Source organism: Larimichthys crocea, chromosome XVIII, assembly GCF_000972845.2.
Source record: "Larimichthys crocea isolate SSNF chromosome XVIII, L_crocea_2.0, whole genome shotgun sequence".
Lineage (NCBI taxonomy): Eukaryota > Metazoa > Chordata > Actinopteri > Sciaenidae > Larimichthys > Larimichthys crocea.
In genome coordinates this window covers 15,075,515-15,097,766 of record NC_040028.1, presented here as the reverse complement: position 1 = coordinate 15,097,766, position 22,252 = coordinate 15,075,515, and the positions used below count along the sequence as shown (strand labels likewise).

The following is a 22,252-nucleotide window of genomic DNA, read 5'->3' as shown; positions in this document are numbered from 1 at the left end:
AAACTTTCTCTGTAGACTGTGAAACCTGCTCAGATGATTTTGTGACAGGAGATTCATTTGCTTTGATGTGCTCTTAAATTTAGAGAATGTATCATCTTAGAAAATGTGAACACAGTATTTTTTATTTATTTTTTTTTTTTAAACTCTCCCCCCACCATTGAGATTTGGGCTGCTCGGTTTGAAATGTGTTACTTGGATTTGGAATGCAAATGCTTTGTTCATGAGGAGGAGGGATCAGCGAGGAGTCTGAAAGCGACGAGTTTTTGATTAATGAGCTTTTAAATGGCTCTCCAGGAGCATAAAGGATGAACTGTCTCTCTCTCTCTCTCTCTCTCACACACACACACACACACACAACACACACACACACACACACACACACACACATCCATCGTTGCATCATTTCCAATGTCAAAAAATGTTTTTTATTTTTTTTATTTTATTTTATTATCACCAATCTCCTCTTCATACCCATCAGTGAATGGACACATTTCTATAAGTCCACTATTTTATTCCAATATATTAAAAATATATATTTTGAAGATCAATTAGTCAGCCAGTAATTAGGCTGTGGCTCTATAGGAAAATGAAGCTTATATTGTCTTGTCCCAGAAGATATGAAGGTAATCATGTGGCCGAGTCTTAAAAAAAAAAAAAAAAAAGACATGTGCAATAGGCCCATAGACTCACTTCCCTCATACCAATAAAACATCAATAATCTCCAGAGCCTTTTATACAGCTGAAATGCACTTTGCATTGGAAGCATAGAGCCGTCTGATGAGTTTTAGATATCCTGGTGTCTAATTATTGATTGGCTCTCCCTGTTTGGACCGTACAGTAGAGCTGTGAAGTCAATAAGCCTCCTCGGTACTGTTACCTGACAGTTTTCCCAGGCTGGATGAAGAATATTAAAATAATCAGAAAGGGTGAAGTGCTGCAGGGTTTGTCTGTATTTTTCTTTTTTTTTGAGGAAATCAACAAAATGCAATAAAAAATACAAGTTTGAGCACTTTATTTACAAAATGTTAAACACAATAAAATATAACATTTCAATATCATTAGGGTTTCATAAATTTATGGATATCCAACTGAATGGAATAACAATGGAAGACAAATAAAAAAAATGGACTACACGAAATGACATGCTGGTGTGTATAATATTTCATACTTCGATAGTCTACGTTTTGCTTAAGGTTTGACACAAGATTAACCATGGACATATAGTGGTGTTTATACACTATAAAATGCCCCATTTATCCCAGATTTACAATTAGAAATGCTCCTTTTCAACAATACACTGCGAGTCATAGCATTTTTCCAAAACCCTGTTTTGCCAACACTTCCAAGTGCACTGATCTGTCCAATCTTACAAAACAAAAACAAAAAAAATCAAATCTCCACACTTATAAATACTCGCATATAAACGATAAATAATGTGCAATACAAAAAAGTTATTAAATAATAAATATGCTATATGCTAGTACGAAAGATTATGCAAGGAGAGAAAAAAAATAAGAACAAAAAATAATAAATAAATATAAAGGATGCCCGTGTGGAGAGTGAGATCCTGACAAACAGACAAACAGATTTCCCCTAAAGGTCCTTCTCTCTAAAGATGAGCTTCTACTTTTTCGTGATCTACAAGACTTACCTTCAAGTAACGGCATGAAATATTCAGTCAAAAAATTGCGCATTGCACTTAAGAAGAAAAAACAAAACAAAAAACCAAGCAACTGAAAAGGAACAACTGACAACCAGTCTGCCTCTGCGCACCCCAAATATTCAAGAGAAATGGACAAAGCTGTATTATTTAGAAAATAATTACACAATAGCATTAATAGTAATATCAATAATACTGTAATAATACACACGACTCGCTTGGAGTGTAGTTATTAGACTAGTGAGGTAATAAAAAGAGCGCAACATAATTTTGGCACACATACACACACACGCACACACACGCGCACTCACGCAAACGCGCGCGCGCACACACACACACACACACACACACACACACACAGGAACCACATATTACAAATGCGTGAGTTTAGGCGCTTCCTGAATCCTTCCCTGAGACGCTTGGTGAGAGGTGAGGTCTGTGTATGTGGGATGGGGATCACAGGGTCCATGATGGTGGTTTCCTGGGATCTGAGCGGCACAGCTGTAGTCCACACTGGTGGATGAGGGGTGGGGAAGATGGCCGAGGTTGAACATGGGGCCCGAGGCTGGCATGGAATCAACAAAATTCCCACCCACATAAACGGGGCTGCCTTGCAAATTGGCGCTGGCAAAGCTGCCGTTGCTCTGCATGCCGTGATGTTCGTACTCGGAGCCCGGGTACCTCTTCTGTTGCGGGATGCAACCACCCAAGGGTGCCGTGTACGCGGCCAAGCCGTACATGTTTTGCTGGGGTTTGGCGAAGGACGGGGGAGAGGGCGCGTCATAGCTGAGGCCGTTTTGGAGCTGGCCTGAGTATCCAATGTGATTTGGGCCACTCAGCGGCGGGCTTCTATCCGGGGAGTGTCCCAGGGGAGAGTGTGCGAGCCCTTTAGACTTCTGGTCCTTTTTGTATTTCATCCTCCTGTTTTGAAACCAGATCTTTATTTGACGCTCGGTGAGATTCAACAGATTTGCCATTTCCACTCTCCGTGGGCGACAAAGATAGCGATTAAAGTGAAACTCCTTCTCCAGCTCCACAAGTTGCGCGCTGGTGTAAGCAGTTCTGACCCGTTTGGACGATGGTCCTGGTGGGCTCTTCTCATCACTCACCTCGCCACCTGTAAAAGGAACCACAGCGTCTTTTGAGTCATTTTTATTATTACCAATGTAGTAAACTGTAATCACAACAAGGCCCAGTCCACACCCACCCCTCCCCCTCTCCATTCACACACACACACACACGTCTCCATCATGATCTCTACCTGCAGTGGGGTTGCAGTTGTTGCCCTTCTGCTTTGCGTTCTGCCGGGTCTCCTTCATCCATGGGAAGATCTGCTTCGTGAGGGCCGGTGTGGAGCTGTTGGAAGCGCTGCTGGATGGAGACTTCTTTTTCTGGGATGCAGAGCTGTTGGAGCTGGGAGAGGATGCAGACAGTGGAGGTGCCTGCTGCTCCCCAATACTCGTGGCCTGGCTGCTGCTGCTGCTGCTGCTGCTGCTGCTGTTGTTGTTGTTGCTGCTGCTGCTTTGACTGCTGCTTTGCCGCATACAGTCTCCGTTCAGATCACTGTCTTTGAGGGTCGGGGGACGGACAGTGGAGGTCTGGATGGGACACACTGAGCCCTGGTAGTCACTCTCAATGTTAGAAGTAGGGTAGGACTGATGAGCAGGGCCGTAGTTGTAAGAGTCTGGTTTGGGGTAGGTGTAGCCTCCAAAAAGTCCAGAGTTATCGTAATATGTTGCTTTCTGCATTTTGTGGATTCAAAGCCAATAAGCCAGTGCAACTCTATCCAATGGCATGGATCTTGTTTATTCACGTGATTGGTGTTTCCCACCGTTGCTCCAGTCTGTGACCTATAAAGAAAAATATATATATCAGACTCAAGGCCTGGACTCATTATAGCAGCAGGTTCCTGAACATTAGTCCAGAGATTCAGAGTTTAATTCACAAATAAAAACCAGGAGATTCCCTCTGCTTGGCCCAGGACTCATGCTGCTATAGGCTATACAGCACAGCTATTAAATTAGAAATTACCAAGTGTCTCTATAACAGTGATACATCTCCAAGCCCCAGATTCGAGCCGTCTGACTCATTTCTGGCACAAAACAGTTAAAGTTTAACTTGCGCTAAAAGGACCCTCAGGGAGGCTTTAGGAGTCCCTCAGAAATAAGCTGAATCAGCATTTGACACACTCACACACACATACACACAATACCCTTTTCACTAATCACAAGGCCTGACAAAGGCCGTCATGCATTGTTCCCTGTGGTAGAAATATAGCCCACCAAGGCCGGAGCACATGCGTTTGGATCACACGTTTACGCACACAAGAAGCTAAATATTAATCTCTAAGAGCTTGTTTGTTATTAATATCAGAAAAATGTGTTTGTGTGTGTGTGTGGGAGAGAAAATGAGGCAGGGGGAAGGAAGGGAAGAGTTTTGTTGGGTGGTGGTGGGAGTTAAATATGATATTTCATTAGTCTTAACTCATATTGTGGCTGCATGCTTGGTTTGCTGCCTCTCATCCATTCAGCTTCAAACCTAAACAAACTTTTTTTTTCTTTTTTTTTAATTCAGAGAAACATTCTATTAATATTTATAAATTGCAATTTGTTTTAAAGACATAAAAGAAATGTGGCATTTTTAAGGAAAAAGTTATAAACAGAAATATATATATAAAGAAAAGGGGGCCCTCACAGTATACTGTATGTTGGTGGCTTGAGGAGGTGCAGCCTTATACGCCGTGCATAACAATTGCACCTGTCAGTGTGGACCGCGGCAAAATTTATGACCGCAAATGTTATGGTTGTAAACGGCCTCAGAGAGGAATGAAAAGCAAAACACTCCTCAAGACTCTCAGCCCTCAGAAGTGTAAAACTACGCGTAGGAGGAAGGCAAGGGAAAGAATTTCATACTCGGCGGCTTTTCCCCATACAGAGGCTCGGTTTAAAAACGATGCCTCCCATTCTGGCTGAGCACGACTCTGCAGCCAAACACCGATCTGAAAGAAGTGGAGATAATCTGCTGGGTAAAAAAAAAGGGAGAATTATGGCGCATCTTGTACTTTGGTTAACAACAAAAAGAAAATCGAGGGATGGAGGTGGTGAAATTCTTCCTGATTTTTATAATTTGCACGTTTAAGGAGAGTGCAAACATGATTCATGTGTTTTTCCAGTGGATAAACTGTATTAAATGTGCTCTTTTAGGCTTTATTCATGCGGCGCTGTTGAAAACTGGACATATTGGAATGGGACTCTTGGCCTTGGCGCAAATAATTACACATACAAGCTAAGTTAAAGTCATCCCTCATGTCTGTTTTCGTGATTTAAGCCTCCTGTGAAACACAGTGAGCGTTAATGTGGAGCCTAATAACAAATCACCCTTTCACCTTGTTAGCAGTTTGGCTGTGTTGTCCTTCATTAAAGAAATGTTACTCACCGAAATCTGCGCAAATTTGTTTTATATCCCTCACGCATTCATCACTGCTCCCAGCTCGACCTGGAAAAGAAATAAAATAAATGTTTCTTCACATTAGAGAATTTTTTTCTCTACCTTTTTTTTTTTTTAAACCACAGTCAAATATTGACCTAAATTTCAAAAGCATACACCATTTTTTTAAATAAAGATCAGGCCCCAGTCTTATACACAGTCTTAAATATAATTAAAATGATATAATTGAATCATAAAATCCCAAGAAATCAAATCAAATCATTCCTGATTAATTAACCTCTCTCTCCATCCTTTTTTTATAGCCTATAAAATTTAATTTTGGGCCTGTTTAACTTAAATTTCTGACCATATGTGACACTTTAAAAAGAAAAAAAAAACTCTTGCAATGGCCGTCAGAGAAAACTCTTACATGGGCACTTTTTAACACAAAGAGCCAGTCCAAATATTTAGCAGTCATAAGCTTTTTTAGGTGACCTTTGGGTCATTCAGCATTAAGTCAAAGTTTAATGAACAACGAGCAGTTTGGCTTCAAGTAGCCTCAAGACTCAAGAATAAATTCAAAGCAGCTTTTCCAGCCGGTGACTGAACCAGGACGCGAAGATGCTCGACCGACGGCACAAAAATAAATAAAAACTTTCAGTTTTCTTGAACTGTGAGTGTAAAAAAAAAACACGTCTGACATTTGGGAGGATAATTACTTCAGATGTGATCATGGATGCTTCTAAAGGTTCCTTCGTTGTGGAATATTTGTTAAAGATGGTCGATAATCTGCGCCTGAAGTGCTTTTCAGCACACTGGGCTACTAGTAGCAGACATGCTCCTCTTTTCAGACAGCAGTGTTTTTCGCCTACGCGTTGTTACGGTAAGTTTGGTTCACACAATGGGGCCCGGACTCAGTGTCGAGTATTATTATCCCAGTTAAGTTCAGTCGTCTCTCTTCGTTGAGTCCTTAAGAAAAAAAAAAAAATCAGTTCATGTTTCAAGTTAAACAGCTTTCCAGAGGCGTTTTGGGTTGTTGTTTTTTTGTAGGAAAATGTTTAAAACGTCCAAGAAAGAGTTGACAATAGTGGGATAATGGTGACGAAGTAAGATGGAAGATTTGTTTTGTTTTTTCTGGAGGAAACACGAGCTGCTCACAAGATGCAGCAAAAGGTTTCGGCTTTTGTCATTTCGTTGGAAATTACGCACAGCCACGGGCGCACTGTGCCCAAGAAGAAATTCAACCTGGATCCATAAAACAGCAGCAAAATGCAGAATAATCAACTTAAATATAAGCTTTTATTGTCTTAATGTTTTATTCCCAACACCAAAGATTTAAAAAATTTAATTATAGGCTACAGGAAAAGTCTCCCAAAAAAAAAAAAAACGTATCCAAATAGTAAAATTCATGTATTTGCCTTTATCCTCGTTCTCTATCCAGCCCGGTGATCCTTTAAAACATCAAATATAAATTCATGTATAATATAACGTTGCAGGTTAACAAAGCCATATAGTTGAAACCACATAAATCACCGCAAACGCCACTGTGACGATAAGACAACAAATTAATGTGATTTACGATCCAAGAGTCAAAAAGAAAAAAAAAAAAAAAAGTTCCTCTGTCTACTTCTTCCTCCGAGCCGGTTTTCATCGAAACGTGAAATCAGCTTGAAAAGGCAGCAGGACAGAGTCAGGCTCAATCTGTCGATAATATTTGAACCAAGAAGAAGAAGAAGAAGAAAAAAAAAATTATGAATCTGCTTTTGAGGAGGTAGCTGTGGACTCCATATCCGCACGGTCGCCGGCGAGAGCGACATTAACGAGCATCGCCTTCCTTGAGTGGAATAAATCATATATATATTTCCCTTGCATTATATTAACCCGTGGTTAAAGGTTGCTTTCTGCCATGCAGTTGCTTACCTGTGAATCAATTCATCATAAAGCAGCTTCCCCCAGTCAGTATCACTTTCTTTTTCCACGCAGTCTCTAGAATAAATCCTTCACCCTTTGTCTGTAGACAATGCTGTCCTAAACCTGATCTTGCTGTTTTTCAGACATTTCCATATACCAATGGAGACAGTATTCCCGAAAGAATGGAAGGACTCGCATTCACCAATAAAAAGCGAACAAGGTATCCTTATTCCAGAAAAAAAAAAAAAAAATCCCTGGCAATCAATCACCCATTTGAAATATACAGGAATTCAGAGCAGGATAGGCCCCGTGCACATTTGGAAGCTTTCTAACATTAGGAGATTTTTTTTTTTTTTTGGTGTGTTTCGGAAGCTTTGTGATGACAAATAAAGGCGCTGCCTTAAGATACAAGCATATTTGTTCACGTGATTGTTCTCTTCTTCAACCAAGCCTTACCTCACCAATCCATTTTGATAAAGGGTGGCGTTTATTTCCTCATCTGAACTGTGTGAAAATGTTGCACTGCCAATTTTCTTTCTGATTCTTTTTTTTTTCTTTTTGCTGCGAGCATAGCAACAAGCCTGCACACTTCAGAGTTGTATCAGGTATTAATGATGCAGATTTTACACATCCTGCTGCTCTATCAGAGTGGAATAAAGGAGGTTTGCAGCATCTTACAGTGCAGTGTGTTTGCGGATGTTATTCTCAACAATTTCTGCTTTTTTTAATGTCTTATAGCAGATTTTGAAATTTGCAGCACACCCCTGCATGGTCTTTAAAAGAAACTCACTGCAATTTCACAATAAAACGCGCAAAGTGGGCTTTAAACGCGCCACAGTTGAGTATTCTTTTGGTAACAATGCTATCACACTCTCTACTATCGATGTCCTGTTTAGTCGTCCAACTGATGTGGGAGTAAAAAAAAAAAATGATTTATGAAATAAAGCTAGATCTTTCTTTTTTTTCTCCCCACTCCATTCTTCGTCCAGCTGGGACTATGATTGTATTCAAATAAACCACATTATCATCTTTTGTTTGTTGTGTCTGTCCTCAACACAAAGAGTGGGAGAGACATGTCTACTCCTGCATTGTTTTCCACTCAGACTAAAAAAAAAAAAAAAGGTAGGGTTTAATAAGCAATAAATAAATATATTGGAGGGAAAAGAAATGGAAGATTTTTTTTTTTTGGAGCCGCAGAAAGCGTCGGCTGGTTCAGCGGTGGATTATCTTTGCTGTGGAAAAAAGAAGAAGCAGAAGAAGAAGAAGAAGAAGAAGAAGAAGGGATGCAGGACTGGTAGCGTCGCAGCATATGTTCAGAGGGTAATAAAAGTGAAAGATTTACAGTTTTCGCCCGGCCCCCCAACAGCCTCGCACCCTTTCAGGAATTACTGAGAATGATTTACAAGGAGGCAGAACTGTCAGCCTGCCCAAACTTCTACGACTCCTTAGAAATCTGAATCAAACCATCCACGAACAATAAAACAACAACAATAAAAATCCACTGGTGCAAAAAAAAAAGATAAATAAGCAGCTGTTTATCTCCTGATGAAAACTTCGACTGTAAATCAACATGTCAGCAAACAAGATGCAACTATTTAAACATTAAAAAAAAACAAATATTCAGACTTGTTAAAATTCTGAATAAAGAAATAGTGGGCCCAGTTGTTTGGAGCCGAAAGAGGATTTATTCAGAGCGAGCATCCATAAATTCATGTCACTGCCCTTTAGTTTTTACCATCTGTCCTATCAATCCCTTTCAAGATACACGCGTAAAACAGCAAACACACTCAAATAAATCTAACATTTCTGATATATTTAGTAAAAAAAAAAAGAGAAGAAGACATGCACACAGCGACTATAACCACAGCCTGTACAAGTCAGCTCAGAGCGCACACATCAAAGGGAGCAATTTATCAAATATCACGACATTTGATATCGTCATTTACCAGCTCGGCCAACATGAAAAATGCTGAAATATTTACCTACCCAAGCATCCATCGGTTCGGATGTGTCGCTTACAGTTGCAGGGGGCTTTACGGTTGCGCCGGGTATCGGATATTATTTTCTTGGGGGGATCTCTTCAGTTTTCAAGTCTGATAGAGTCCTTGCGATTAATGACGACGCCGTGTTTCTAGGGGGACGTGCTGCATTAATTATTTAGACAATCACGTGGTCGAGAATAGAGAGCGGAGTGGTATAGTCTCTGGATTATATCTCTGAATGCAGACAGCGCACTTTAATATATCTTAGGGGGGTTGTCTGGCTCGGAGAGGCTTCTATACGAAAACAGCTGGAAATCAAATATGGCCGGATGGAGAGCGACGACGTTGTATTCCTGCACTGGGTGCAGTGTCATTGAAAATGGCACTGCCTTTGGCTCCCATTTATTGCTGTTCAGACATGTAGGTCAGTGTGGCTACACACTGTACGTTGTAGTCGGCTGCTCTGACCTGATAATTGCTGGAAGAAACTGTGTTATGATATATATAAATATATATATTTATATTCATGATTCAATAAGAGCAATCCACACAACTCCTGTTTGATATTAAATGGCTATAAAAGAACAGATTATATATAATAAACAGGAATCACCGGTTACATTAAAAACTAGTGTGTGTATATTAGTTATCCAATTGTGCCAGTAACACCCCCCACTCATCATCCCCTCCCCCCACCCCTCTTCCATCTCCCCCCCTCTCCCTCCTCATCCTCCCTTCAGCATCCATGTGCAGATCATTTATGGCAGGATGGTGGATTGGTAGCATCACTTTGTCTCAGCTTCTCTCTGAATCTATATGACACATGCACACGCTTTTTTTTTGTATTTTGTAACACGTACACAAACATTATAAGTGCTCGTGCACGCCCTTATATACTCCCCACACGTGCTCTGTGGGGATCAGACAGTGGTCAGCTGGGGATAGAAAACACCAGATTGTCTTTCCACATGTCTGTTTATGACTTTTGTTTGTATCACCACTGATTCTGTGGCATTGGAGGGGAAGGAGGGAGAGGTGTGGGGGTCGGAGGTCAGTGCTGCAGTGGGTCATATTCAATATATAAAAGGGATAACTCGTGAAGCACGAGAGGTGTTTAATATCAAATCCATATAGGTGTGTACAACAGTTAGTGATAAAGGTGGCGTAATCTGGGTTTGGAGAAGCACCGTCACCTCTGAGGGAGTTTCTTTATTTGTCAGCTTGAATCTGTCAGAGCAGCAAACTTCATCTTTTTACAACAAAAACTCACGTATGAACTATTTTGCAATAAAGAATCAACTTCTAAGACGCCAAACGCAGTTTTCATTGAATGAAATCACCTCGAAACATCATGAGGATGGTTTTACGCACACAGGCGCTCCTTTCGATAAGAGCTAATGAATGGAAATTAAGACAAACCATGAGCATGGACTCATCCTTTAACATGTTTTTAAGCATATTCCGCACTCATCAGAGTCCTATTTTGTATTTATGCTCGTAAATTTCATGCTTGACAGGAGATGAGGCTGAATTTGCCCATGCAGCGCACATTTGGTGCATTTGTGGATGTTTTGTAGAAAAGAAGGGGAGGGGGGGCTCTGCAGGGTCCATATGGCTCCACGTGGTTGAAAAACTCTTTTTCCCACCAAAAGTGGACCTTTTGTAAATGGTGCAAAACAAAAAGACACTAAATAAACCCCCAGGATGAAAATAAAACGAGATTTTTTTGTGTGCAAATTAGAGGAATTATAAAATACCTCAGCAGGGCCAGGAAAATAAATTCCTCCCATCGCAATGAAAAATATTCTCGGGTGGAGGAGAATAAATATTTCGCGACAAAGTGCCCATTGCAATCACTTTAAATGCATAATCAGTAGAAATCTTTATTTTTCCAATATACTTCTCGCATCTCAATGCACAATACAAGGTAAAAAGCATGTACAAAAATAAAACCAAAAAAGAGATTGCATATTGACATGAGGAGACAAATGCACAGATCAGAACCTTTTGGGGGCTTCGCCTGATATAAATACTGTTAAAACACGATGGGGGTATTCACGTACTGACTCTTGCTTTGAATCTTTGAATGCTTTGGCTTTTTTTTTTTCTTTAAGTGTGGAGAAAAAAAACGCTCCAAACCAAAGCGAACAGCGCCTGGGAGAGAAAATGCTGCTTGTCCGGCGGGTCAGGGGGTGTTGGGGTCAGTCCTTGCGGCTGAAATGTGTCCCCTGGATGAACCTGCCACTGCTGCTGCTTTGTCGACCTTCGGTTGAAATACCTTTTGAAAGCTGAAGACTTCAGAAAGAAGACCTCCTCGTAACTGGGAGAGCTTCTGGGCTTCTTCTTCTTCTTCTTTTCTTTTTTTTTTTTTGTGTGTGTCCGAAGACAATGACGGTATAAAACAAGAAATATCTGTCTTGAAACGTGACTTGAAAGCCCCCCCTCGGTTAGCTCGGTTTAAAATGGAAAAAAACTAACGATTCCCACATTAACTAAGACTAAAACTTTGCATAAAGCCATGCTAATAATGCACAAGAGTTCAAACATATATAGATTTTTTTTGTTTAGATTAATAAAAGTTGAACGAATACTTTGAATTAAAATTGTATGTGTGCTATACGAAAAATTTACACGTTTGTTTTGCTTCAAACAAATAAATAATGACGTAAAAAAATCATATTAAGAAGAAGAAAATAAAACAATCATACTCCTAAATATTCTGGATTTGATTATTTCCGATGAAGAAAACATCCAAATATCAATCTGATGCCATGCACGAACAGAAACGAGCTTTCATATTAAGAGTTTCAAATGGCAGAGAGAGCCTCTGAAAATGTACACTGTTTACACAGATGTCAGGAGAGATTTATAAGGGCACTCAGAATAGTATGCACACAGGAATGTCTTGCTTTTTTTGGGTAATAATATTTAGGCTAAAGAATAAAAAAATTAATTTTCAAAGCTTTATTGTACAAAATAAGTTAAAACATAACAAAGATCTGAGAGATTCACGGGATTTTCTTTTTTCTGTCTCGCAACTTACGAAAGTAGGTTTGTAGGCGTGCTCTGTGGAAATGATGTTTCCTTCAAGTATAGATATATATTTATTTATATATATTTATATATTGTGCGTTTAATGTGAAGTTTCAACAGGAGGAGGAAGGAGAGAAAAAACCCTGAAATAACTGAGTGTGTGTTCTGTGGATGAATTTTTTAAAATGTTTCAACCAGCGTGAATCCACGTGAGGAGAGAGAGCAGTAAGACTTTTGTTTAAATCCATGAAATCAGCCGGGGATGTTCATTAAATGTCCTCAGGAGGGGGAGAGGGGGACGTCCAGGAAAAAAAAAAAAAGGAAAAACAAACAACAACAAAAAAAGTTTGTTTTTTTTTTGGAGTCTTTCTGCAGAAATTAAAACAAGAGGCTCAAGACTGATTGATTTTTCTGACTCAGTCTTGAGTCAACACTGCTGCTGCTGCTGCTGCTGGGGGTCTCATTTGTTAACTTAAAAAAATAAAAATAATAAAAGGCTAAAAACGACATCAGTCCATGCAAAAGTCAGATGCAACCTTTTGTCTTTTTTTTATGTACAGTTCATTTCTTTAAAAAAAAAAAAAAAGGTGTGACACCTCTCTTATAATGATGTGATATCAGTCTGGTTATCCTTCTGGATGCTTTGCAGATGACTGGAGGCTGGTGCAGATCTGCCCTTGGTGTTGGGTAGCTTGTGATCTTTCTTCCATTTCATCCGTCTGTTTTGAAACCAGATTTTGATCTGCCTTTCGGAGAGACAAAGAGTATGGGCAATCTCAATCCGTCGCCGCCTGGTCAGATACCTGTTAAAATGAAACTCCTTTTCAAGCTCCAAAACCTGCTGCCTGGTGTAAGCTGTTCTGGACCGTTTGGGTTCAGGTCCTGTGTAATCCGGGTTCACTGGCAAGAAAAGAAAACAGTAAGATAAAAAAAGAAGAAGTCACTAAATGTGGCCAATGCAGCAGGCAGGCATGCATGCAGGCAAAGACAATACAACAAGAGGAGTCTCTCTCTCTCTCTCTACCCGAGGCGCTCAAACTTTAAGGGGGATTCACATGCAAGCGAGAGCAGGGAAATAATGAATGATTTAAAGTGGATTTAAGCAGATTTAAGCTCCATTACAACCGGTCAATATGTGTTTTCAGAAGCTTTCAGGCGCTCACCTAGCGGCCTATTTCCTGAGCTATAAAAATTTATGACTTGTGTAATTGGCGAGGCCTTTCAAAGACTCCCATAAATATTACACTGAATGATTGCTAAAGTACAGGTCTCCGTTGGTCCGTAGAAGAAGAAGAAGGAGGAAATTCTTACCAGTAGTTATGTGGACTTTCTTCATCCAGGGGTAAACTACTGCAGGCTGCTTGGCTTGTATCCCATTTTGGCTCTTTGTGTTTTGCTGCTGTCCACAAGTCCGGGGTCCGGCCACTTGGACCGGGGGCCCCTGTTCAGTCTGTGCGCTAAAAGGACTCGAGTGGCCGGATCTTTCCTGCACATGACCCCGAGGCTGCACTGTGGAGTCCTGCACAGTGTTGCAGCTGAAGGGCTGCTCCGTGTAGTTTGACCGTGGGTAGATCCCTGGATGCTGAAAGTCTGTGTCCTGCGATGGACTGTAGTAGTCCGAGCCCTGCTCAGGTATATAGTTATTTTGTGAATATTCCTCGCAGGGAGGAAATTTGGGATCCACATACTTAGAGTTCACCATATACGAACTCATGGCCATTAATTTCTGAAGGTAGAAAATACTAATTTTTCTCGAGTTGTCTTTTTTTCCTCCCTCCATAAAGCCCTCCTACTTGGTGTCAACTGAATAAAGTTAGCGAACCATGTGACCAGATCGGCCAATAGAGGTGATGCTCGTCCATAAACGGGTAAACATACAACTAAAAGCAATTTCATCCAACTTAAGATAAACCCAAATTAGACCCCGGTGGAAAAATAACAAACAGACATTTCTCTGAAACATCTGCATGCACGTTTTGGATTAATTAAAAAAAAAAATGCAAGAGGGGGATCAAGGAGGTAAAAAAAAATCCTCACTGCAATATTTCACTTCAGAATGATTAAAACAAATAATGATAAGAAATAAAATGCTGATTGTGCATGAAGTGTTTTACCCGTGCAGATGTATAAATATCAGGTCTAACTTGAAGGCATGGTGTTCAACAGAGAAACCAACAAAAGCCCCATGGCATAAAAGCAGCGAATAATGACTGAGGACAATTGATGGAGACTGTCTTTGTCAAGGAGGGGTCATCCAAAAGTTACACGAATCTCATCACTTCATCTGCTCCCCATCTCTTTGACAAAAAAAAAAAAAAAAAAAAAAAAAAAAAGAAACAGTCTCAGGAGCCCATTGGCCAGCAGCAGAAGCAGCAGCAGCCTCTGGGAATCAATAATTTAGAGACACAAACGAGTCACAGGAGGGGAAAAGCTACAGCTGGAGTGTGCTGGAGCTTTTTACTAAATCCATTCTGCTGCTTTTATTCCAGCATGTAGAGACGGAGGCTTCTTCTTCTTCTTAATTATGTTTATTTATAGAGATTGAAGCCTACACGGAGCTTCAGCGTGCACTCATGGGATCTTCCTATATGAAGTATGGTGGTGGTGTCAGATTTACTCTCATCCCTAAAAGCCACCAGTGTCACTGTAACATGACAGCAACCAAAAGCAGTGACAAGAAGGCGATAGAGTCAATAAGTCGAAGTTTTTTCATCGACCATATACTCCCCTAGAATCGAATCTGTGACTGTGGTTTGATCACACAAATTCGGTTCTACAGGGTATATATAGACGACGGCAAGCGGCACTGCCCACTTTCCTTTCTTTCTTTTTCTTTTTCTTTTTGCCCCATAAACCACAGGACCTTTATTTGTAGAGAACTTCAGCCAAACAAAATTTGCAAAAGTGGCTCAAGTCAGTATAAACAGAAACATCACAAGGTTACATAAGGGGAAGCAAGAGGCGCGCATCACACAAGCAGATGACTTTGAAGAGGGTTCCTGTTTGAGCCTGGAATAATATCAGAGGGGGCACTTTCTTCTCCTGCTCAACCTTTAACACATTTTCTCTCATCAAGAGCTGCCTTTTATTTCGTTTGGGTGATTGGATTTTAATGTACATATCTGCTACAAACTAATCTGCTTAAGGTTTTAGAGGTTTTGCATGATGTTTGTCTTCAGGGGAAAAAAAACAGAAATGTGTAAAGCTGCAGGCTGTGCTCATGCTCAGAGGGGCTTTACTGTCAAAATAACAAAGCAGCAAGATGACACTGATGGAAAATATCAAACCAAGTTTCCGTGCAGTAATCTCCCCTCTCATTAAAACACCCTTAAATAACATAAACTTCTGCAAGCTGTGTGCTCATAATCATCAGTGCACACCCCATCAGCAGATAACTTTTGCAGGCTAATATAGAGAGAAACTTATCACCAGTGCTCGAAAGATGAGGCACCAGGGCACCGAGGTCAAACTAAATCATTTACAAACTTATCAAAAAGTTCAATTATTTTAGGCCCTGGTGACAGCTCAAAGGGTGCAAAAGTTTACCCATCCTCTGTCAGCCATTAACTGAAAACACCATGGCGGCTACTGCTGCAGCTCCTCCTGCAACATCCTCACAAATTAATTAAATCTGAGTGTTAAAAATGTACTTATTTTACCAAAAAAATAAATAAATAAAAAGACCAAGATGAGCCATAAAAAATTTCCAAGCACATTAAATCAATATTACAATAATATAATTCCATTTAAATTTTTAGTTTGAGGTTCTAATAAATCCTCGTGACGCTTTGAGTCTTTACTGTGAGATTTTAAATTAAATTTTAATCTCAGGTTGGAGTTTATGTGATATTTGTGACATCACAGTTCTGCAAAAAGTTTTTCTCCTTTAACAAGAAAAAAAATAGTTTCACTCTCTGATCATTTCCCTGCATGATGCATGAAGCCTGTATGTCTTTATTTAATGTCACATTCTGACTTCACCCTCAGCTTCATTCACGTCGACAAGTTGGAAGTCATAATCCAGAATAAATAAAACATAAAGCATCAAACCTGACAGGACGCACATGTAGGATTTTTCTTTTTTAATCTCCACATTTCTACAGAAATCATAAAATATTCGTTCAAACCAAAGCCCGAATATAAATCAGAACATCTGTAAGTATTCGTTCTTGCACTTCACATTTCAATATTTGTGAGACAGCCTGACCTGTCTTTCACCTTGCCCCTGCTCAGCCCTTCAGACGGGTCAAAGCCGAGAATCACAACAAAAGAATGATAAAGTCAGCGTTTCCTGGCAGCTTGTGTTAAACCAAAGGCCAACTACTTCAGCTGGACTCTTTTTATAGCATCACAATTACAAGCTTTTGCTCGCAAACAGCTCCAACTGGGCGACAGAGAGCAACAGCAAACACGAGGCCTGTTTAGTGTCATTTTCGGGTGGAGCCAGGAGGCGTTTTTTTGACTCTATATAATAAAAAAATAAAGCTTAAAATCGATCTTAACTCTATGTTAAATATTATTTAACCATTATCAGGCTGGATTTTAACATTGACTGTCTGGATTCATAATTTAAAGGCCTGCTCTAGAAATGCATTGGGCCTACAGTGAATAAAGCAGCAGCAACATGATTTGTTTTTAAAAAAAAATGTTATGTAACCTTAAAGCTGTTTTTTAATCTTTATATATTTTACTGTGGGTCAAACTGAACCTCATGTTGCTGCACAAACGAACTGTGAATTATAGAAGTGATAACAGGCTCAGAGTTCACACTCATAAACCTGTGTAGGCCTTCAGAATATTTCAAATATTTTAGAAAATCTTTTTTTATAAAAACAAAAACAAAAAAACAGCTGACAACAGGTTGATTTCTCCACCTATAAGCAAATACTAACTCCAGTGCTATCAACCAGCCATGCTGAATGATGCAGCAGTGAATCAGAGCACCATCAAACAAAGCATCGATTGAGTCTTAAAAAGGTCTAAACCCCCAAACCGAGCACTGTAACGAGATTAAACCCAATTTCCCCACAGCGTGCGCATCATCCAAAACCATCTCTGCTCGTCCTGAACGCGCAACTGTGGCCGCTTTTAGAGGCAGGAAACGTTAAAGCACTGAGCACTATGCGTGTGACATCACACGCCCATACCACGAGCAGAATGATAAAACACAGCTTACCACAGAGACCGCAACACATGGCACACGGTGGCGCAAACATATCCACGCTGAAATAAAAACTCAAGCCCATGGTGAAGCTTTCCCTGCCAATTCCAACCCATCTGGACGGTCTTACTAATACACAATGAGAATTATATTTTGGCTTGTCAAGTCCCGGGCCATAAAACAAACTTTAATGGCATCACGTGTTCCCTCACAGCCACTCACAACACCGCGCAGGCCCATAAATAATCCGCAAAGTTGCACTTACTCAATAACAGCGATTACACTGATGTGCACTGAGGAAAAAAGTCGTACAAAGGAGGAAGGTGGGAGTTTCCAAGAGTTCTGGAGAGGAATGGGAACAGGCTGGGATAACATAGAAAATATTTGATCTCATTTTTAGAAATATCCATGCTTATTATTATTATTATTATTATTATTATTATTAGAACAATGAATGAACACGAGTGAACAAAAAGTCTGACACCTGTTTCTCTGATCATTAATATTAATAATCTTTAGCTCCTTTGACCTGTTCTCCTCTTAATATTCAAGAATTTTCATTTCTTTTGCTCACACTTTAATAATTTTACTGAGGCCTGCTGGCCTCTATCTAAAGTCTCCACACACACACACACAGAAAAAAAAAGACATCAAACATGCATCATTTCTGCTCAAATCTATTTTTTCCCCCTCCTCAAATAAACCTGACACAATAAGACTGATGTCATTCATTCATCCGGGCCAATCCCAGAAGAGCGCACAGCACAGCACAGCTTCGCCCCTCCTCTCCTCTCTTTCCTGTTACTGACTACAGAGAGAGGAGCTGATGATGTTCAGGTTTGTGGTCGGGCTCTCCCTCTGTGTGGGGCAGGTATGATAAATGGAGAGGCATCAAATCATCAGAGGCCTGTCACTCTTTACATGCATGTCCTCATAAAAAGAAGGAGATCATCTGAGGGTATGACCTCCCTGCACTCACACAGGAATCCATGCTCTGTGTTTTAATAACTTGCATGTAGTTTGATGCCTTTAAATGTAATCAGATTACTTGCAGCTCTCTGCGTCATGAGCAGGATGTTGTTGCACGTTACTTTCACCTTTGTTGTAATAGATTACATGTTTTGGAGCACCAAAGTCACACATGGCATCAAAAGCGGCGATGAATCATAAAAAGATCAGATGATCTCATTTGTTAACAAAAACTAAAAATATAAAAAAATGTGATTTTTCATTCACCACGACCACTTTGAAAAGTGAACCAAGTCACGTGACCACACGTCTCAGCCAATCAGCGCGCTCCTGGGTCTGTTAGGAAACGACTGCTGAGCTGCAGCAGAGAGGCTGAGTGTTGGGCAACAGCGCCTTCTGCTGGCATTTTAACGACTCCCCCCTCCCCTTCACCCACTGCAAGAAATGTCCATCAACACCCAACAAGTGATTTCACCCAATCACACGTCTGACCAAACAGATTGACACAGAGGAGGGCGATATGCAAATGAGCTCATTTGTATACGAGCTGCATTAGGGTGGAGGTCTCTCCTAAAGAAAGTGGGCTGATGAATCCTGACGCCAGACTCGATTTAATTAATTAGAATTAAATTAAACTGCAAGTGACACAAGAAGAAGAATCATATCTCTTGATTTTTATTTTTTATTTTGGGGGATTTAAGCGGATTTGTAGGAGAGTATGAGCCTCCATTCATGCAGATACTTTGCAGCAGATGTTATTTTTAAGCAGATAAAGCAAAATAAACGTGTTTCTAGTGATGATGGTGATAGTTATGCAGGAAATGATCGATGGAAGAGGCATTTTTTCCAACTGGGAAACGAAAAAAATACAAAAACTGATATAAATGACAGTTTTTGTGCCTTTTAGTTTCATAAAACTGAACAGGAGGAGCTTTTTGTTTGCAGAGACTGTCTCTATGTTATGAACATGAATCCAGAGTCTAATATTGGAGCAGACTACGTGTCTGTGGAGGATTAAATAAGGGTGGAGAGGGGAAACCACATCCATTCATGGAAACTGCTATCTGCTCAAATGTGTGCAGGGCCTGCGGTCAGACATTGTTTTACATGATTGCATGGAACAAAAACATGCAGAAATGATGTAAGGTGGCTCACGGTGTGAGATCAGACAACACAAAGTGAGTCCTGACTCGTTTTCTCAGGCTTCTACTCTGTGCCTCTGTTCCAGGGTCCATTTTGCCGCATTGCAGTAAGGCTGTAAATACTTTCGCAGCTGCCTGTCAGGCCACAGTGAAATACTGTCTTTGTTCAGTTGGCCCCATCTCCAGGCAGCTGAAGACAGCTATGAAAACTCAACTTCTCATGCCAGACTTGCAATATGTGGAATATAGCAAAGCAGATTTTGTCCTTTGGTCGATTATAGTGCAGCATCTTTTTTATATATAAAGTGAAACAATGTGTGAGAATATAACGAGTTCATCAGATGCAATGCAGGTTTTTTTCTGTTGGCTAAATGCATGCAGAGTGATATTGGTTCAATGCCGAGTCTGATAAACTGAGGATTATAATAATTATAATTTTAAAAAAGGCTTGACATGCTTCAAAATGAAAACCAAATGTTTGGATGCAAAACATGGAGCTCTCTTCTAATACATGGGAAAATCTCTCTGCATCAATCATATCACACACCAACACCAACACCAGCACCAGCAAACACAAGCTGCATTTCTGCAGAATAACGCTGAAATAAAAGCCACATTTGCAAGAAACATTAAAGCATTTTTGAACCTGCTTGACACATTTCTTGAAATATATTCTCCCTCTGAATGCAGCAGTGAATGCACTTTTTTTTTTTTTGGATCACATCATCCACCTTATCTGCGCTTAAAGCCTAAAAAAAAAGAAGCTATTTATTCCAACACATCCAGCAACATGTGAAATTACCCGAGTTGCCCTGCAGCTAATTTACATGACTAATGAAAACAGGAAGCTGTCAAAACTTCACATGCAGACTACAACAACCGTAAAAAGAAGAAGTCCAGTTATCACACAGAAATCTTACCTATAGCCGGGAGATAATCCATGTTTATTCTCTGAGGTTTACCTATGCGCAGCATTTTGATCAGACTGTGAAGAGCCGGTGCTGCTGTGTGCGTGAAGAGGGTCAGATATGTGGAGGGGGGGGGAAGAAAAAAAAAGTTGAAACGCTCTCCCTCTCCTCTTGTCATCCAGCAGAATGAGCAACTCAGCACCGCAAATAAAGTGCTGATCAGATCGTTTATGAGACGAAGGCAATTTTTTTTTTTTTTAAGAAAGCCGACCGTGGCGTATCGGTTTGAACGCCATAGACGCAGAATGCAGTGGGAGAAAAAAATCGCCTGGGAAATCAGGAAAAGAGCCATGAAGACGTTTGCCTCTCACACATGACCAGTGGCATCCAATGACAGGCGATGGAGGCACATAAAAAGGTCTATTACCAAGTTGTAAATTGTCCCTCTCTCACAAAAAGGAATTTCGACTGCAGCAATTCTCCCCATCTTTGCGCATAATAGCAGAAGCCCCCTCCACGTCCTCCAGAGGAAAAACCTCTTGTTTTTCTCCCCTCCTTTGTTTTTAGTTTTTTTTGTTTTTTGTTTCCATCACTCCAACATAAAATGTTTTTACCTTAAAATGCAAAAGAGGAGTCAGGCTGTGGCCTTAAAATGTTTCATCTCCATCTAAATGTTATTTATTCAAAGGATTTTTAGATAAAATGGATTTATTCCTTTTGTTTTGGACAACGTTTGCTTTGCACAGAATAAAAGAAGACATATTTCTGTTTAATGTTTGATCGAATTATTCAGATAAATAAATGAGAATTTGTAGGAAAAAAAATAAGATTTATGGCTGGGGCGTTTTTTTGCGTCTAAATGAGGCATTTTGCAGCAATAAAAGGAGGAAATTTAGTGTTTTTATTTAGTTTTTTGTTGTTTTTCAGGACGCGGCCTGCTAATAAAATGTGACATGATAAAAAAAAAAAAATCTCTAATCAGGTTTAATTAGAACTAATATTGATCTGAAGCTTTAATAGAAAAAAGAAGAAAACAAAATGTATCATCAGTAACAAATCAAATCTTTGGCCTTTTCCGTGTCCATGCATAATTATTTTTCAAAATAAAATCTTTTAATTTGATCTGCGTCTCTCTGCGTGAACACATAACAATCCTCCACACGCTCATACAGGCCTGTGTTTTTTTTTCCACACACAGGGGGATGAATATAAGTAAAATGATCGTGTATGCATTTTTTTTTCTTCCACGGTGTTGACCCTCGAGATTCAAAGGCTTAATATTACATCTGCATCCTCTCCGTGTGTACGCCTACGTTTGTGCAAGCAAGAAGGAATTTCTTTCATTTCATTCTCGTTCGTCTGGTGGCATGCCAGAGACAGCACTGCGATTTATAGTCAGGCTATGGCTCGGTCTGGTTTCCTGTGTGTGTGCGTATGTGTCTGTGTCTGTGTTGGTGTGTGTGTGTGTGTGTTGCAAGAGATCAGGATTTGTTGCATTACACAACTATGACATTATTGTAACTCTAGTCCAGTGTAGTCTGTTGGGAAAAGGCAAATATATCGGAGGGGGGGAAATATCTGGATCAACACCGCTTTAGTCTCGGTGCAAACATAAAGATACAGAAAGTTTGTCTGCTCACTCTGCTTTCATGATGTTCTGTTTATTTGGGGTCTCTGGACGAATGGTATTAGCTCCACTATGTGATATGGTGGTGGTGGTGAAACAGTGCACAGTAGGCCTTAAAATGAATGATGATAAATGTGGTCATTTCCTTTGATTAGGGAAAACAAATGGTGTCTGCGGCCACAGGACTGCAAGATAATAAGAGCCATGCAAAATCAAAGAGTTACATGCAGTTATACAGCTTTAACACACGAGACTGAGACAAAGCTAGACAGATTTGGATGTCGTTGGAAAGGAAAGTCTTCAGTTTAAAATCCCTGACTGGTACTGAAAAAATGTTTGGCTCTGATGGTACACTACACACTGACGCACACATGGCGAAGCTAGACATACATTTCCAATTTTCATTGGGGTGGATGGAGTAAGGAGGAACTTC

General features: G+C 40.1%; 2 protein-coding genes and 1 long non-coding RNA gene across 3 annotated transcripts in view; 1 reads left to right on the top strand and 2 right to left on the bottom strand.

The window, feature by feature from the left end:
* Window positions 1-1,960: 1,960 nt before the first annotated feature.
* hoxd3a (homeobox D3a) overlaps window positions 1,961-22,252 on the bottom strand; it is a 63,311-nt gene continuing 43,019 nt past the window's right edge. Inside the window, exons 3-5 of the mRNA XM_027290816.1 lie at window positions 5,096-5,155; window positions 2,922-3,510; window positions 1,961-2,777 (exon numbers count right to left, since the gene is read on the bottom strand). Coding sequence (XP_027146617.1) covers window positions 2,032-2,777; window positions 2,922-3,408 — 1,233 coding nt within the window. The 5' untranslated portion in view covers window positions 3,409-3,510; window positions 5,096-5,155 and the 3' untranslated portion in view covers window positions 1,961-2,031. The remainder of the gene's footprint in view (window positions 2,778-2,921; window positions 3,511-5,095; window positions 5,156-22,252) is intronic.
* LOC113748126 (uncharacterized) lies at window positions 5,436-7,647 on the top strand. The gene is made up of 2 exons (XR_003464141.1): window positions 5,436-5,969; window positions 7,141-7,647. It is a non-coding gene; the product is annotated as an uncharacterized LOC113748126 (long non-coding RNA).
* hoxd4a (homeobox D4a) lies at window positions 12,475-14,149 on the bottom strand. The gene is made up of 2 exons (XM_010737771.3): window positions 13,324-14,149; window positions 12,475-12,912 (listed from the first exon to the last, which is right to left on the bottom strand). Exons 1-2 carry the CDS (start codon window positions 13,790-13,792, stop codon window positions 12,614-12,616), a joined length of 768 nt encoding a protein of 255 aa, XP_010736073.3. The 5' UTR covers window positions 13,793-14,149; the 3' UTR covers window positions 12,475-12,613.

Coding starts and splice junctions, on each gene's coding strand:
- hoxd4a (XM_010737771.3), bottom strand. CDS start 13,792: ATGGAGGGAGGAAAAAAAGACAACTCGAGAAAAATTAGTATTTTCTAC. Junction 12,913..13,323: donor GAAAGTCCACATAACTACTG/GTAAGAATTTCC, acceptor TTTTCTTGCCAG/TGAACCCGGATTACACAGGA.